Below are 14,175 nucleotides of genomic sequence, written 5' to 3' on the forward strand. Positions count from 1 at the left end.
TTCATTTTTTGGGTGAAGAATTATTTCAGTGAGCACTGCTTAGAACCGAGCATGACCAAGAAATATGTTTGTTTGCTTTTAAACATGCTCATTTGTCTTTTTGCTGACAGAGCTGTCCAGAACCTTAGAAGGGAAGCACTCATTTGGAAGAAAATTTGTAAAAATCAAGGCAGGAGAAGCAAAAAATGTGAGAAAATACATTTTTTATGAAACGTTATACCCAAACTTTTGTCCTCTTGATTAAAATTTAGCATTTTGCCTTTACCAAAAAGTGTTTCCTAATGAACTGCCTGTGCCCTCATAGGTCAGAAAGAATGTACATGTTCTGGACTCTGGCCGGAAGAGCAGGAGCAAGGGGAAGGGCCTGGCAGGACGCAGGTTTCAATCATCCGTCAGTCTGTCACAGCTAAGTATGTCCATAACTGATCCACTTGTGTTTTTATGGAAGGTACCTTAAGTGATATGGTCACCAGATATCATTATTTTTCTTCTTAGATTTTGATCAAGTGGATTTCTTGCAGAAATCGGTCACGCTTGCTCAGGTGAGAGTGTCCCCCTTTTTCTTCAAATTTCTGCATAATCCAGTGGTGGAGATGTAAATAGTCATTCAGAGTGGTTTGGTGTAAAGTGGTGTAATGCAGAGAAACCTACAGATTTCTGTACAGTGGTGGTGATAGGAACCAGGGGTCACAATGTCTAGAACACGAATATAGCCATTTTATTTACTATCCAAAACCACCTGTGGTTTTGCAGAGTGTTGAGGCACATAGTGCAAAAAAAAAAGAACACTGCTGACTCAATAACTGCAGAGTTCCAAACCTCCTCTGGCATTAACATCAGCACAAAAACTGTGTGCCGGGAGCTTCATGGCATGGGTTGCCATGGCTGAGCAGCTGCATGAAAGGCTTACATCACCAAGCACAATGTCAAGCAGAGAATACCAAGAATATGTAAAGCTGCATCACTTCAAAGGACATCTACTTTAAAGAATCTAAAATAGAATAGAAATTTGATTTGTTTTCAGGGCACTGCATACATTCTTATGTGTATAAAATACAATCAAAACAAGGAAATCTTTCTATAAGATGATGTGTCCAACCCTTTGACTGGTTCTGTACAAATGAGGGAGATCAGTTGTGTTATTACTAGTAGGCATTAGACTGACTGGCTGTGATTTGTTCTCCACAAGAATCCCTGGAGTCCTAGCCAATCAGCTTGGAGCAGTTGGGCCCGGTCTGTCAGCGGCAGGTCCTCGTAAGTTTCACATTATATACTTTCTCACATTATTGTTTTTTTAATATATTATTTTGGTCGTCAAGATTTGCACTTACAAAGAACAAATAAAGATTGACAGAAAAAAAGCAAATAAGGCTAGACAAGCCTAGTTTTGCTGGACCGCCATCGACTGCATGCCATGTGTCGATGTGTCTATGATTTCCACCTGCCTGGAATGTCTGTGTCTGTGGTGGAAACCTAGATTTTACCATGTTTTGTCAATGTACAATTTTTCTATGATTCTGCTACCAGTACTCTAGTAATAAAAATAACTGTTATTGTTATTACTACTGATATTACTACTAAGTAGAATGTTCAATAATTGCTCAAATAAATCAAGTTATTTAACCCTTTAAAATCCATTTTACCTACTAAGACTGATTATTCAGTAACTACAGGGACTTGCAAACTGGTTGAGCTACTCTTAGGATTTAGAATTGTGTAATAAAACTTTGGGACCGCCGACGGGCCCATGCACTTGTAAGGGGTTAACCAGTACAATTACACAGGGCTTATTATAGTAGCTGCGGCCTTTGAGGCATTAGGCTATGCCGTGCTGGCGAAGGAGCAATAGTGGATAAATCTGTGTTCATTTCGTAATTCTGACATTGTGTGTCTACTGCTATGTCATGAATAATTTAACACATTTTGCTCTCCAGCTAGGCCTAAATTAGAATAACCGACCGTTATTAGCATCATAACATAACTAGCAGAAACGCACACTCACACAAATGTCTACAGTTACTCAGAATCTTGTGGAGAGGACATTTTCTCTTCAGAGTGTAAAAATATAAGCAAAAACTCTAGCTACTAGCTTACATGCTAATAGCACTAGCTTCCGAGCTGGCTAACATCACTTTGGTGAATAAGTGTAACTTTGAAATGCGATCGGCACATCATTACATTTCTCCAGTTTACTTTCTGATGCACTTACTTGCCCTGTACCAGTGCTTGGTGGTACTATTGCTCACCTGTAACAGTTAAAATAGCTAAATCAAGCTAAATCGATCATATAACAAGATAAAGGGAAAATGCAACTGAAGTCAAACACAGCTCAAGCTCAAATAGAAGTACTCACCGCTGTTTTATTTCTCACATTATTAGGTCATTGTTATCGTAAGACCCTTGGGCCCAATCCCATTTTCTTATTTTTTATGAATACTGTAAAGATTTTAAGTGACTTGTTAAAGCGACTTCCCCCTTTTTCTCATTGTCTTCTGTTTTTCTTCCCCTCCTTTTCGTAGAGCACAGAGTTGGGTGACGGGCGAGAGTAAGTTCCAGTACACTTTCACTTCTATATTTAAAAAAAAAAATCCCTCCTATTAAGTTACAAAGTCATCCCTGTTTGATATGTGCTTTTTGCATGATGTAATTCTGCTGTCAGTGAGAGGCACCGTGTTTAAATCCACTGAAGATTTGGACCCACACTACTCAGGTGAGGCTGATTTGGCTACTTCTTTCAGTCTGGCTCACAATTACAAGCCTTCTATAACTGCTGTGTAGTTCACATACAGTAACTGGAGTTGGTTTTGTTTTCCTAGCTATGGAGAGAAACAACCTGATGAGATTAGCACACACAATACCATTCACACCAGTCTCCTTACTGGGTGAGTTAAACTGGGCTGTTCGCAAAACATGTACCAATTTTACTGATTTTACCTTTAAATTGTAGCTCATTTTAGCATTTTTAGCATGTCGTCTAAAAACCTTGTATCTCCAAACATTCAACATGATTAACTTTCAGTGTAAGTTCATGTAAAATAATTTTATTTCAAGCAACTTTGGACCATTTCTATTGGGCCTATTCAGCAAGAAACTTTTGCATAATGTTAACAGCATTGAAATCTTATCTGTTTAGTTACCATGACAACTTCAGTTAGGACTGAATTTAGGACAGTAGCGATCACAGAACAACAGTTGTTAAGTTTATAATCTTATCCTAACTCCAGATAAGAAAACAGTACTACAGAAACATCCTAACTGGACTAAATCTCCAAAATTCTGTCCTAACTTTAAGACAACCCCAGAGGTGTCTTGACTTCTGTTTTAATAGTTTGTTTCTATCATTTTATGCAGTGACAGGCAGCACAGTTCACTAAAAGTAGTATAATGCCGTTATATTTATCTACACTGAAACTGACTTAGTGAGATTTTTTTTTCTGACAGATACTGCAGACACGATCTCCACCATCCCCTCTTATTACCTTTGTGTGTTAATGTTAATGAAAACTAGTCAGATAAAATATTACAGTGATTGTGGTAAATAATAAGGAGCTGAAGGTGTGTCTATTAATGTTAGCACGCTTGGCTAAAGCGTTTGGGAAACTGAAACTGAAACTGCAGAGCGGCAGTGCTCTGATAAACAGCACAAAGCGCAGTCACGATATTCTTAACTTCAAGTTTATCCCACTCTAATGGTAGCTAGCTGTCTGGCTAGCTAACCTGATTATTTTGCTTGTGCATTTACGTTTCAGCAGTGCACATATAGTCGGTTGCTAGATAACAGACATGACAGTTGATTGTTGACTTCGATTAAGTAGGCTAAGATTTCCTAACTTGAGATAAGATACTGTAAGATAAGATTCCTAAGTTAAGACAAGATTTGCTTCTGTAATACCAATTTGTGAAAAATCTTATCTTGACCTGTCAGATCGTAACTTAAGACAAAAAGTTTTGTGTAATACCTCCCTGGTTATTCATGCATCAATTTGTACAATTCAATCTACATTTTACAGATTTTCAAAATGTGTTATTAGTTATGTTATTAAAGTACACAAAAAATATTAGATTTTATGTTATGTTTTAAATTAAGTTGAGGCCTCGGTTAATTAGTAGTCAAATGATTCCACTTCATATTTATAAGCTCTGACAAAAGGCGAAGGACATTTTTGACGTGTTTGTTATTTAAACAGTCATTGCAATTATTTTAATTACCTTATGGTGTTATGTAAATTCACTTAATGACTTTATGATTATTATTATTATCATTATTATTATTATTATTGCATCAACTGAAACAGAGCAGTACTATACCACATTTAGTGCTTGGACTGATGATGAAAATTTTTGCCTAATTGTAGCTACCAATCGCTATAGCTAGCACCTAATGCTAATGTTAGCTATTCAGTGAAGTTGCCAGTGAACCACATTGTGACTTGATCTAACTAAAAAATATGTTTGGGACAATATGCTAAAGTATGACATTTTACCCCCACAGGTGTAGCTTTAGACTTACTTTTCTAAATACAAAATAAAAAGAAGGTTTTTTTTCATCTCAAAACCAAGTCAAATACCACCCCAATCATATATTTTTAACAGTCCTTCTTCTATAACTTGCATAGATCACAATAATCTGAAAGTTAATTGGAAAATAATGTGGTCAGTCAGATAAACTTTAAGAATTAATAAGACCATAATTATTCAGTAAATGTGTAGACATAAATAAGTCATTTTGCCAACAACCAGCACCACACAATGTGTTTACTGACATTTACTTTAAAGAGAGAAGTCTTGCCAAATGATTCTCATGGTTTGCTGTGCTGTACTCTCACTCTATTGAAGGCCTTTTCACTGTTTGTTAAGAACAGTTCCTTCCATTCAGCAGTTCGTGCTCCATGTTACTAAACATATTACATATTTTGATTGTTATCTCTTGAGAAAAATCTTTATTGTCATTAAAATAGTGTTTATTTTTGCAAAATTGGTGCTGTTAAGATTTGTTTTGTATATATATTTTTTAGAATATACTTCATTTGAATAGTTTCCATGTCTCTCTGTGTCTAAATGTGCTCTTCTTGGCTGACTCAGGAGGAGAGGAGGTGTGTATCTACACTCTGGAGGAGTCCGATTCTGAGTGCACCCTGTCCAGCAGCTCCTCTTGGTGTCAGAGAGGGCGCACGGCCATGCTGCAGCCCCTCGCCCACCAGGAGACCCTGGACGGGGGTCTGCGCAGGGCCCTTAGGGTGATATGTACCTGGGCTGAGGGAGACGTGCTCAAACCAGGCTGTGTGTACGTGGTGAAGTCCTTCCGGCCTGAGGTGGTCCACACGTGGCAGACGGAGTTCCCCAGCAGCACCTCTCTTCATCTCTGTTTGAGGGTATGATAATGATAGTAATGATTATAATGTATTGTATATTATATAAGTTGTTCTACATGATGTTTTATATGTAACACAGCTCAACATGTCTTAATTCAGCAGTCATTAACATGCATCAGATATGTTCATATGCATTCTGTATTCTGTACTGTGTTGATTTAAAGCATAAAGTCTTAGTATAGTTTATGTTATTAGAATGCATATATGATTTACCCAGTGCTGACTGGAGTATATTTTGTGTTTGATTGTATTCCAGTTCTGTTCTGTTCTATTTTGTTATTTTATATGTTACACTGATCTATTTCTATTCTATTCTATTCTATTCTATTCCATTCTATTCTATTCTATTCTATTCCATTCTATTCTATCCTGCTGTGTCCTATCCTGCTTTGCTCTATTCTATTCTATTCTATTCTATCCTGCTGTGTCCTATTGTATTGTATTCTATTCTATCCTGCTGTGTCCTATCCTGCTTTGCTCTATTCTATTCTATTCTATTCTATTCTATTCTATCCTGCTGTGTCATATCCTGTGTTGCTCTATTCTATTCTGTTCTATTCTATTCTATCCTGCTGTGTCCTAACCTGCTTTGCTCTATTCTATTCTATTCTATTTTATTCTATTCTGCTGTGTCCTATTGTATTGTATTGTATTCTATTGTATTCTATCCTGCTGTGTCCTATCCTGCTTTGTTCTATTCTATTCTATTCTATCCTATCCTGCTGTGTCCTATCCTGCTTTGTTCTATTCTATTCTATTCTATTCTATTCTATCCTATCCTGCTGTGTCCTATCCTGCTTTGCTCTATTCTATTCTATTCTATTCTGCTGTGTCCTATTGTATTGTATTGTATTCTATTGTATTCTATCCTGCTGTGTCCTATCCTGCTTTGCTCTATTCTATTCTATTCTATTCTATCCTATCCTGCTGTGTCCTATCCTGCTGTGTCCTATTGTATTGTATTGTATTCTATTGTATTCTATCCTGCTGTGTCCTATCCTGCTTTGTTCTATTCTATTCTATTCTATTCTATTCTATTCTGTTCTATTCTATTCTATTCTATTCCTCTTCACTCCTGAATCCTGTAGGAAATCCAGCAGCAGAGAGCAGCCCAAAAGCTGATGCAGGTTTTCAACCAGATCAAGCCCAGCAGTGTCCCTCACTCCCCCAGGTTAGTCAGATCATCACAAACCCTCCAACATGCAGAGAAATGTTTTATAATCCTTGTCAGTAAACATGTTTATGTGTGTCCGTACCTTCACCAGATTCCTGGACGTGTCCCTGCTGTGGTGGCAGGCTGAAGGCCAGTGGCTGACCATCGAGGGGAACATGAGTGGGGACTTTATGAAGTACAACAATAACACCGGAGAAGAAATCTCACCCTGTTGTGCGCTGGAGGAGACGGTGCTGGCTTTCTCCCACTGGACTTACGAGTATACGCAGAAAGAGCTGCTAGTCCTCGACCTGCAAGGTCTTCATACTGTCTGCATTCTCACCATCATAACACCATAACTTATTCATTTAATACAGTTGTATCAATTGACTGAACTACCAGTCAAAGATTTTGGATGCATCTGATAGACTGACTACAGCACTGTGCAAAAGACTTCAATACCTAAGCATAAATTATTCAAAGCTATTTATACTGTGTTTTTACTTGTAAAATCACCATTTCTCATTATAATACATGCAAATATGCATAAATATTTTAAAAAGTAAATTGAATTTCTTTTTTTTTAAATAATTGGTATAGCAAAGTTTGTTTTTCAAATTTCGCCTAGATACTCCTGGCAATTTGTAACACCCCATTAATTAGTTAAATTCTACCACGAGCACTCTTGATTTATATGAATCTAGTATTGATTAGTCAACTCGTATTTGTTAATAGCTACACAGACTTCCATGAGTTGAACTTTGGAAATAGCTACAATACATAAAATCACTACTTGTTGTAGTAATATTATTGGTATTTTTTGTAATAAAGTGTTTTTGTCTGAGCAAATAAGTTTTTGCTGGCCATGTAAATAGTTTTTTTTGTCTAAATTACTCAGATGTCTAATACTTTGGCACAGTACTGTATTTGTCATAATCTTCAATATATTAATATAAAGGTAGAGATTCCTCCGATTCATTTCTAGGCATCTTTTTTGGGCTGATATCAGCAGAAAAAGCTGTATATTTCACCACGATAGGCTGTTTTTTTAGATCATAAGTGAAACACTTCCATTAAAAATAGGTCACTTTAAAGCTTAGTAGTTTTTACAGAAAAAAACATTAAGTTGATATTGATATCAGTAGATCTGTTTCAGTATCTGAGAAGAAAAACTGGTATTGTGTAATCTTTGTCTAAAGGCTTATACATAAATGCTTGAAATTTGTTTATAAGACAAGTGTAAATAGAGAAATTGATGCCCATGCATGTTATTTTTCAATATATTTTTGAAATGCCACCCAACCAGCTGTTCTCAGCAGCCACCCGGGTCTCAGCAAACGTGCATCTTCAGTTCTGTTGGAAAACCATCTCAAGCGGCTCCTTATGGAGCTGCTTTAGTGAATAAGGGGCTTCACATTATAAGCAAATGTGTCCAAACTGATGTCTTTGACTGACTTATGTTAAACTTTGCTCTCAGGTGTGGGTGTGGACCTGACTGACCCATCTGTGATCAGGGCAGATGATAAAAGGTTAGTTTCACAAAAAAGTTATTGAATGAACTGAGAAGAGGCTGATATACAGGTATTTCTACAGTCGAGTGAAAACAAGTTAATACCTCCTCTACACTTAAATACGGCATTTTTTCTGTATATTTTAGTGCACAGGTTTTATTTATTTGCTGAGTTTAAAAAGTTTTGAAAAAAAATTGTCAGAATGTTTCAAATGTGCCAAAACTTTTGCACAGGCCACATTTTATGTTTCATTTTTTAACCAATATCTTAAATTCAGCAAATTAACAGAAACTGTGTATTAAAATGTGCAGAAATGTGTTTTCTATGGAAGCCCTGAGGGGTAAGATACAGTTTCAGCCATCAAAAGCCCCACATTTCTTTTCTCACCCTAATTTTTCCACTCCTGTATGAAATAAAAATGTTGTCCAACAATTAGCATGCCATGCCAGCTTTGACCATCAGGGGCAGCAAAGCTTGTATAGCATGTTCACGGTTAGCCACTTTGCTCCCAAGCGAAAAAATTCATTTGGGAGCTGAGTGAACGTGCTTTACAAGCTTTGTCCAGCAGGGGGCAGCTGTTTTTTTTTGTTTTTTTTTCTCTTATCCTTTGTGTACACTAAGTGGCTAACAATTAGCATGCTATACCAACTTTGATCAGCAGCTGTTTTTTACCTTACCTTTTAGGGACCTTAACATGCTAATTAGCCATTTAGCTCCCCAGGATTTTTTTCATCACCTGTTCCCTGAAAAGTAAGGAAAAAACAAACCAAAAAAAAAAACAAAAAAACTTTTTTTTTATTTTTTATCTTACCCAGAGCTTCCATAGTTCCCTGAAGAAAACATGTCATTTGACAATGGGCGCAAACTTTTGCATATATTGTGGTATCCCACTTTCACTTTGTTTCACTTTGTCCATTCAACATTCAGGCTACACTTTAATTTGACATTGTTAATGAGAAAAGCTCTAATTACGGGACAGTAACTGACTGCAGATGAAGATTTCAGTGAACAGTAATATACTGTATTGCTTTTTTAACCACGCTTGATTCCTAGTGTAGATAAAAAAGCTTCTTTCTACTGCTTATCACATTCGGTTGGGATTTCCTGAATTGTCACTGTTGACTGTCAAAGTCAAAGTTCTCTGTATTGCAGTATTATGGATGAGTATTTGTCTTAATCTTTGTTTCTGCAGCTCATCTGAAGATCTGGTGTTTGGGCCAGCCAATCTAGGGGACGATGCAATCCAGAGATTCATTTTCAAACACACCTGCAACTCGTGCTGCCGAAGACTGGGCCTTTCAAGTGAGCTCTCTCTATAAATATGCAGTCATATGCCAAGTTTGGGTCAAATGAAATGTTTTTGTTGCTTTTCTAAGTGAAAATAAGTCAACACGTTCTCTACCGAGACACACTTCTGCACATTTTAATGTACGATTACTGTCTATTCTCTGAATTTAACATGGGGGAGGGGTTAATACATAAAATTTGGCAAATGTATGGCACATTTTAGATTTAATTTAATTATTGTATTTTTATCATTACATTACTACATTTTCCAGTATGTTAAACTAAGAAAAAAAACAGAAATTGTGCACAGAAATTTGCAAACATTTGCCATTTTCAGTGTGTTCTCTGTAGAGGATGTGTCAATTTGTTTTTACTTCGAAAAACAACAAAACATGACATTTGGCTAGAGAAGGTTCATATTTTTAGACTGTACTCATTAGAATGTATCTGTCCACTTTACATAGAAATGGGAGCCAACATGAAAATCACATGATTTCCGCAGAGCGAACACGGTTTCCAGTTGTCATCAGTTGACATCCAGTGAGAGCAACTGTGGCTACATGTTCCAACCAATGAGTGTATAAGACACATCAGCACCAACTTTAAAGCGCAAACTGCCTTTAGTGCAATGTTAGTCAGCAGTGAAATGCTGGCACAACCCTCTGTATGACATTTAGCTAATTTGCTTGCCAGTTAGCTTATCTTATGGACTGATATGAAATGATATACAACACTGTTCTGCACACAGACTCACTCAAATGTCTACATTTACACAGAATCGTGCGTAGAATCAAAACAAAGCTTAATTGTCTACAAAGTAATAATTCTAAAAATAGCAGTTAACCTCCACATACTGTCTAGAGCTGAACGATTTGGGGAAAATATCTATTTGCGATTTAATATTGTGACAGCAGTTCAGTTGTGATTATTATCTATAAGGTGTAAGGTTCAGGTCTGTGTTTTTTTTCCCAAAAAAGTTCATAATATCCACTTTTTCTGGCTTAAGGCTTGACCCCTGAATGCAGTGTGCCAAACTGTTGTGGTTGTGATATCACAACACATGGAGGTATGGTTGCCTCTGATTGGTCTATCTCATCAACAGGCAGTTCCCAAGCTCCCCATTTAAAACTTAAGATGTTTTTGATAATGTAGGCTATAATTTTTAAAAATTGCAGCCCTTGCGATTTTAAAATTGCACTCTCTTAAATTGCGATTTCGATATAAAAACAATCTTTCAGCCCTAATACTGTCCTATTTTACATTGTACTGCATTTTTAGGTCGTGTAAAAGTGCATTTTAATGCACAATTACTGTTTATTTAACATACTGGAAAAAAAAAAATGTGCCATAACTTTCTCACAGAACCCATTTTATGTTTTGTATTTTTCCAATATGTTAAAATTAGCAGTAGACAGTAATTGTGCATTAAAATGTGCAGAAGTGGGTCTCTGTAGAGGATGCGTTCACTTATTTTCACTTAGAAAATCAACTTCTCGAACACCCAGAAACAGTTACACAAAGAGCCCAAACCACCATGTTTGAACTTTAGATCTTTTCAGAACAACCGAACACCAAACTTCAAACCAAGCAGTGGAAAAAGAGGAATCTAATTGCGCCAGAAGGAAAGAAAACAGCAACCAAGGACAAAAAAAAAGTCTTAATGAGTCGGAAATGATTGCATCGCGATGATAACAAAGGCACGCAAGACGGAGGCGGGGCTTCTTCTGTGGCATGTCGAGAGTTGTCTTTGATTACATATTTAATACTTCTTTGTGCGTTGGAGAGTGTTGACTTTGATTAGATATTAATTGCTCTCTCATGGAAGAGAGGAGACGCCTGGTTTTGTGCATCAGGAGGGAGGGCCTCTCCTCAGAAGTGCGGACAGAAAAAAAAAAACACAACCAAACAAATAAACAAACGCGAAACACCAGCGCTGCACTTGTTTGATGGTTCAAAGGTGGTTTTTCTCCCCCTCTTCTTTGCATCCTTTCCAAGAAGCACATCAAATCAAAACTAATTATTAATGCCAAATTTACACAGTTAATTCAGGATCTCAGGAAACGTGTCTCCGTATGATCATTTATTCATGTCCGCTGCCTTTGTGTATTTGGCTTCTCAGATTTGCGAGAGGGAAACGATCTTCAGGAGTCCGATTCAGCCTCGGAGGAGGAAATAAGCAGGGTGTGACCTCTGACCCACACGTGTTTTTACTGGTATGTTCTAGCTGGGTTGGACCCCCATTCTGATGCTGCTACTGGAGAACAAAAGGCGGGTATCATGGCAATGGACAATTTCAGATAACCAACCCACAATGTCTCCTTTACATTACATGATCTTTGCTGATGGTCCAAGCTCCCAGCATTCAAAGGGAGATAAGCTTCTGTTGAATGTCCATTCTTTAAATTAATATCCTGTTAATTGAAAGCAATAGTTTGTTTCCTCCTTACCCCAAATGTAGTCCATCAGGCCGGACATGTTTAGTGTCTGAAGTTTATTTCTATAGCTTAGCACTGGAGCTACAAGGCTAACAAGTAATAGAAGCAGTTAACTCACCAATTAGCTTCATACTTTTGTCCATAGCGAATTGGCGTTCAATCCCCAGCGTTCGACAGCATAACTGGCCATAACTGAGTAAGTAGAATCATCCATTATTCAGTGCTATGCTAGCCAACATGGCCGTCTGTTGGGTGACGTAACAGATTTAGCCATTAGCCATTTCCACCAAGTGTGTTTAGCTGTCCAATGATGTTGCGCCAGCGGCAGTTTGAAAAGATATGGTGGAGCTTCGCATGACTTTGAGGAAGCACATGCTAACATAGCCCTCCCTTCTTGGTAGCAATGCTTGTTAGGTGGAGACCTTGCTAGCGGGAGCTGGCCACAACAAAATTGGCCAAAATCAGCCTTAAAACCATTAAAACCATTAAAACCACCTCCTTGTTTCTACACCCATTGTCCATTTTATCAGCTCCACTCACTGTCCACCTTGTCTGTGACAGTAGCTCATCTCTCCTGCTCTGTGGTGGTCCTGATGGGTCCTGACCATTGAAGAACAGGGTGAACAGGGTTGTGGTTGGTATAGTGTAGTGGGTAACACCTCTGCCTTCTATGCTGTAGACTGGGGTTCAATCCCCTGCCTGGGCCAACACCCTACACTATACAAGTAAGAGTCCTTGGGCAAGACTCCTAACACTACCTTCGCCTACCTATGTAAACTGATCAAACTGTAAGTCGCTCTGGATTAGAGCATCTGCCAAGTGACATAAATGCAAATGTAAGGGGGCTTACAAGGTATGCAGAGAAACAGATGGACAACAGTCTGTAATTGAAGTACTATGTAGTAGTACTGCAAAGTGCATCTATATGGTAAGTGGAGCTGAAAAGGACAGTGAGTGTAGAAACAAGGAGGTGTACTTTATGAAGTGGCCGGTTGGTGTATGTTTGCAGTGCGGACAACATGGAAAAACAGTGAAAAAAAAAGCATGAATGCAATATGTGAATTGCTAACTGGTGGAGGATAAGCTTTTTATACACCACTACATTATCTAAATTAGAGTCATAGCTCCAGTGGCAAACTATACAAGGAAACATGTGTCTGTGTTGATTGACGACATTTGAGGTAAGAGGAAAATTGAGTAAATTAGATTTTACTTTCTATTCCATTTCTTTACAATATAGTACAAATGTCAGCTTAGAATGTTGGATTTGGATCGAGTGAAAAGGAATTTGTGATGTCACACATGGACTACAGGTAGATCATTTGGTTGATTTTTGCAATTGTCAGTGCTTTATATCACTCTTTATATCAAACACTGTGTATAAGATGCAACAAAAACAGGGTGAAAGGGAAATGTTAATGTTAAACATTAAAATAAGACTGTAAATGATTGTACAATGTGACTGTATTAAAAAAAGGGACAGATTTCATCCATAAAATGTTCTTTATTTTTTTTTTCCCCGAACAAAGAAATGTCTACAAAAGCGATAAAATATAGACTTTAACCAAAAAAAAAAAATCACTTAAGTCCTTCGCCTGCTATGTACAACTCGGAGGAGACGATTCGAGAGCTCGATTGACTGGAACTTTCACACACCTTATTCCACAAAGCTGCAGTTGAAAATCAAACCCCTTAAAACACACACATACACATTCGCACAAAGTGCTACACGCTCGTTTGACTCATGATCATACACACACACTTGGCAAATCTCCCTCTTTCCCTGACCCCCACCCCTCTCTGCTACATGCTCGGGTTCTTGCAGCGTCGTGGCCATGAGGATGCACCAAAACCTCAGTCGCTCACAGCCCGTTTGTTATCCCAACTCACGCTTGCTTTTGAGTTCCCCCTTTTCCAATTGGTTCTCATAGAAACAACACGTGTTCAGTGTTTCAGTGTTCTTCCTCATTGAGCGCCATTCAGCTTCACCATACCCAAGCTATGGCACTTGAAAATACAGCAAAATAAAGTTTTTGGTAACCCTTTACTTGAAACCTGCTGCATCACATTGACATAACCATGCTGCCATTACAGATGTCCTGTTATGAGTTGGCATGACTGATTACATCCAGTAATATAACAGTATAACATCATAACCAATTGTCATTACACATGTTATAGTATATAATGCATGAGTACACTTAGTAAAAATGGTAACACTTTACTGTAGGGCGGTATTTCTAAGGCTATATAAGCACTGGACACTTAACTTAAACCTAAACATGTATAAAGGCTTATTCCAGTAGGCTCATCTGTCATAAAGGCTGCTTTTGTCAGCTTAACGTCAAGTTGACATACCATCTGTTCAATTTTTGCTGACACTGCGTTGGAAGCACTTTTTTGGGGTGAAATAATGT

The 14,175-nt window shown here is 37.7% G+C and overlaps 1 protein-coding gene across 2 annotated transcripts in view; it reads left to right on the forward strand.

Annotated features, from left to right (window-relative positions):
• Window positions 1-12,430, forward strand: part of trpm6 (transient receptor potential cation channel, subfamily M, member 6) — a 60,232-nt gene extending 47,802 nt beyond the window's left edge. For both annotated transcript variants that reach the window (XM_036598806.1, XM_036598805.1), the window contains exons 27-39: window positions 111-187; window positions 305-410; window positions 496-542; window positions 1,190-1,254; window positions 2,520-2,545; window positions 2,660-2,710; window positions 2,817-2,882; window positions 5,083-5,372; window positions 6,461-6,543; window positions 6,638-6,843; window positions 8,003-8,054; window positions 9,229-9,338; window positions 11,443-12,430. In XM_036598806.1, coding sequence (XP_036454699.1) covers window positions 111-187; window positions 305-410; window positions 496-542; window positions 1,190-1,254; window positions 2,520-2,545; window positions 2,660-2,710; window positions 2,817-2,882; window positions 5,083-5,372; window positions 6,461-6,543; window positions 6,638-6,843; window positions 8,003-8,054; window positions 9,229-9,338; window positions 11,443-11,510 — 1,247 coding nt within the window. In that variant the 3' untranslated portion in view covers window positions 11,511-12,430. The remainder of the gene's footprint in view (window positions 1-110; window positions 188-304; window positions 411-495; window positions 543-1,189; window positions 1,255-2,519; window positions 2,546-2,659; window positions 2,711-2,816; window positions 2,883-5,082; window positions 5,373-6,460; window positions 6,544-6,637; window positions 6,844-8,002; window positions 8,055-9,228; window positions 9,339-11,442) is intronic.
• Window positions 12,431-14,175: the final 1,745 nt, after the last annotated feature.

This window comes from Colossoma macropomum, unplaced genomic scaffold, assembly GCF_904425465.1.
Source record: "Colossoma macropomum unplaced genomic scaffold, Colossoma_macropomum, whole genome shotgun sequence".
In the NCBI taxonomy this organism is placed as follows: domain Eukaryota; kingdom Metazoa; phylum Chordata; class Actinopteri; order Characiformes; family Serrasalmidae; genus Colossoma; species Colossoma macropomum.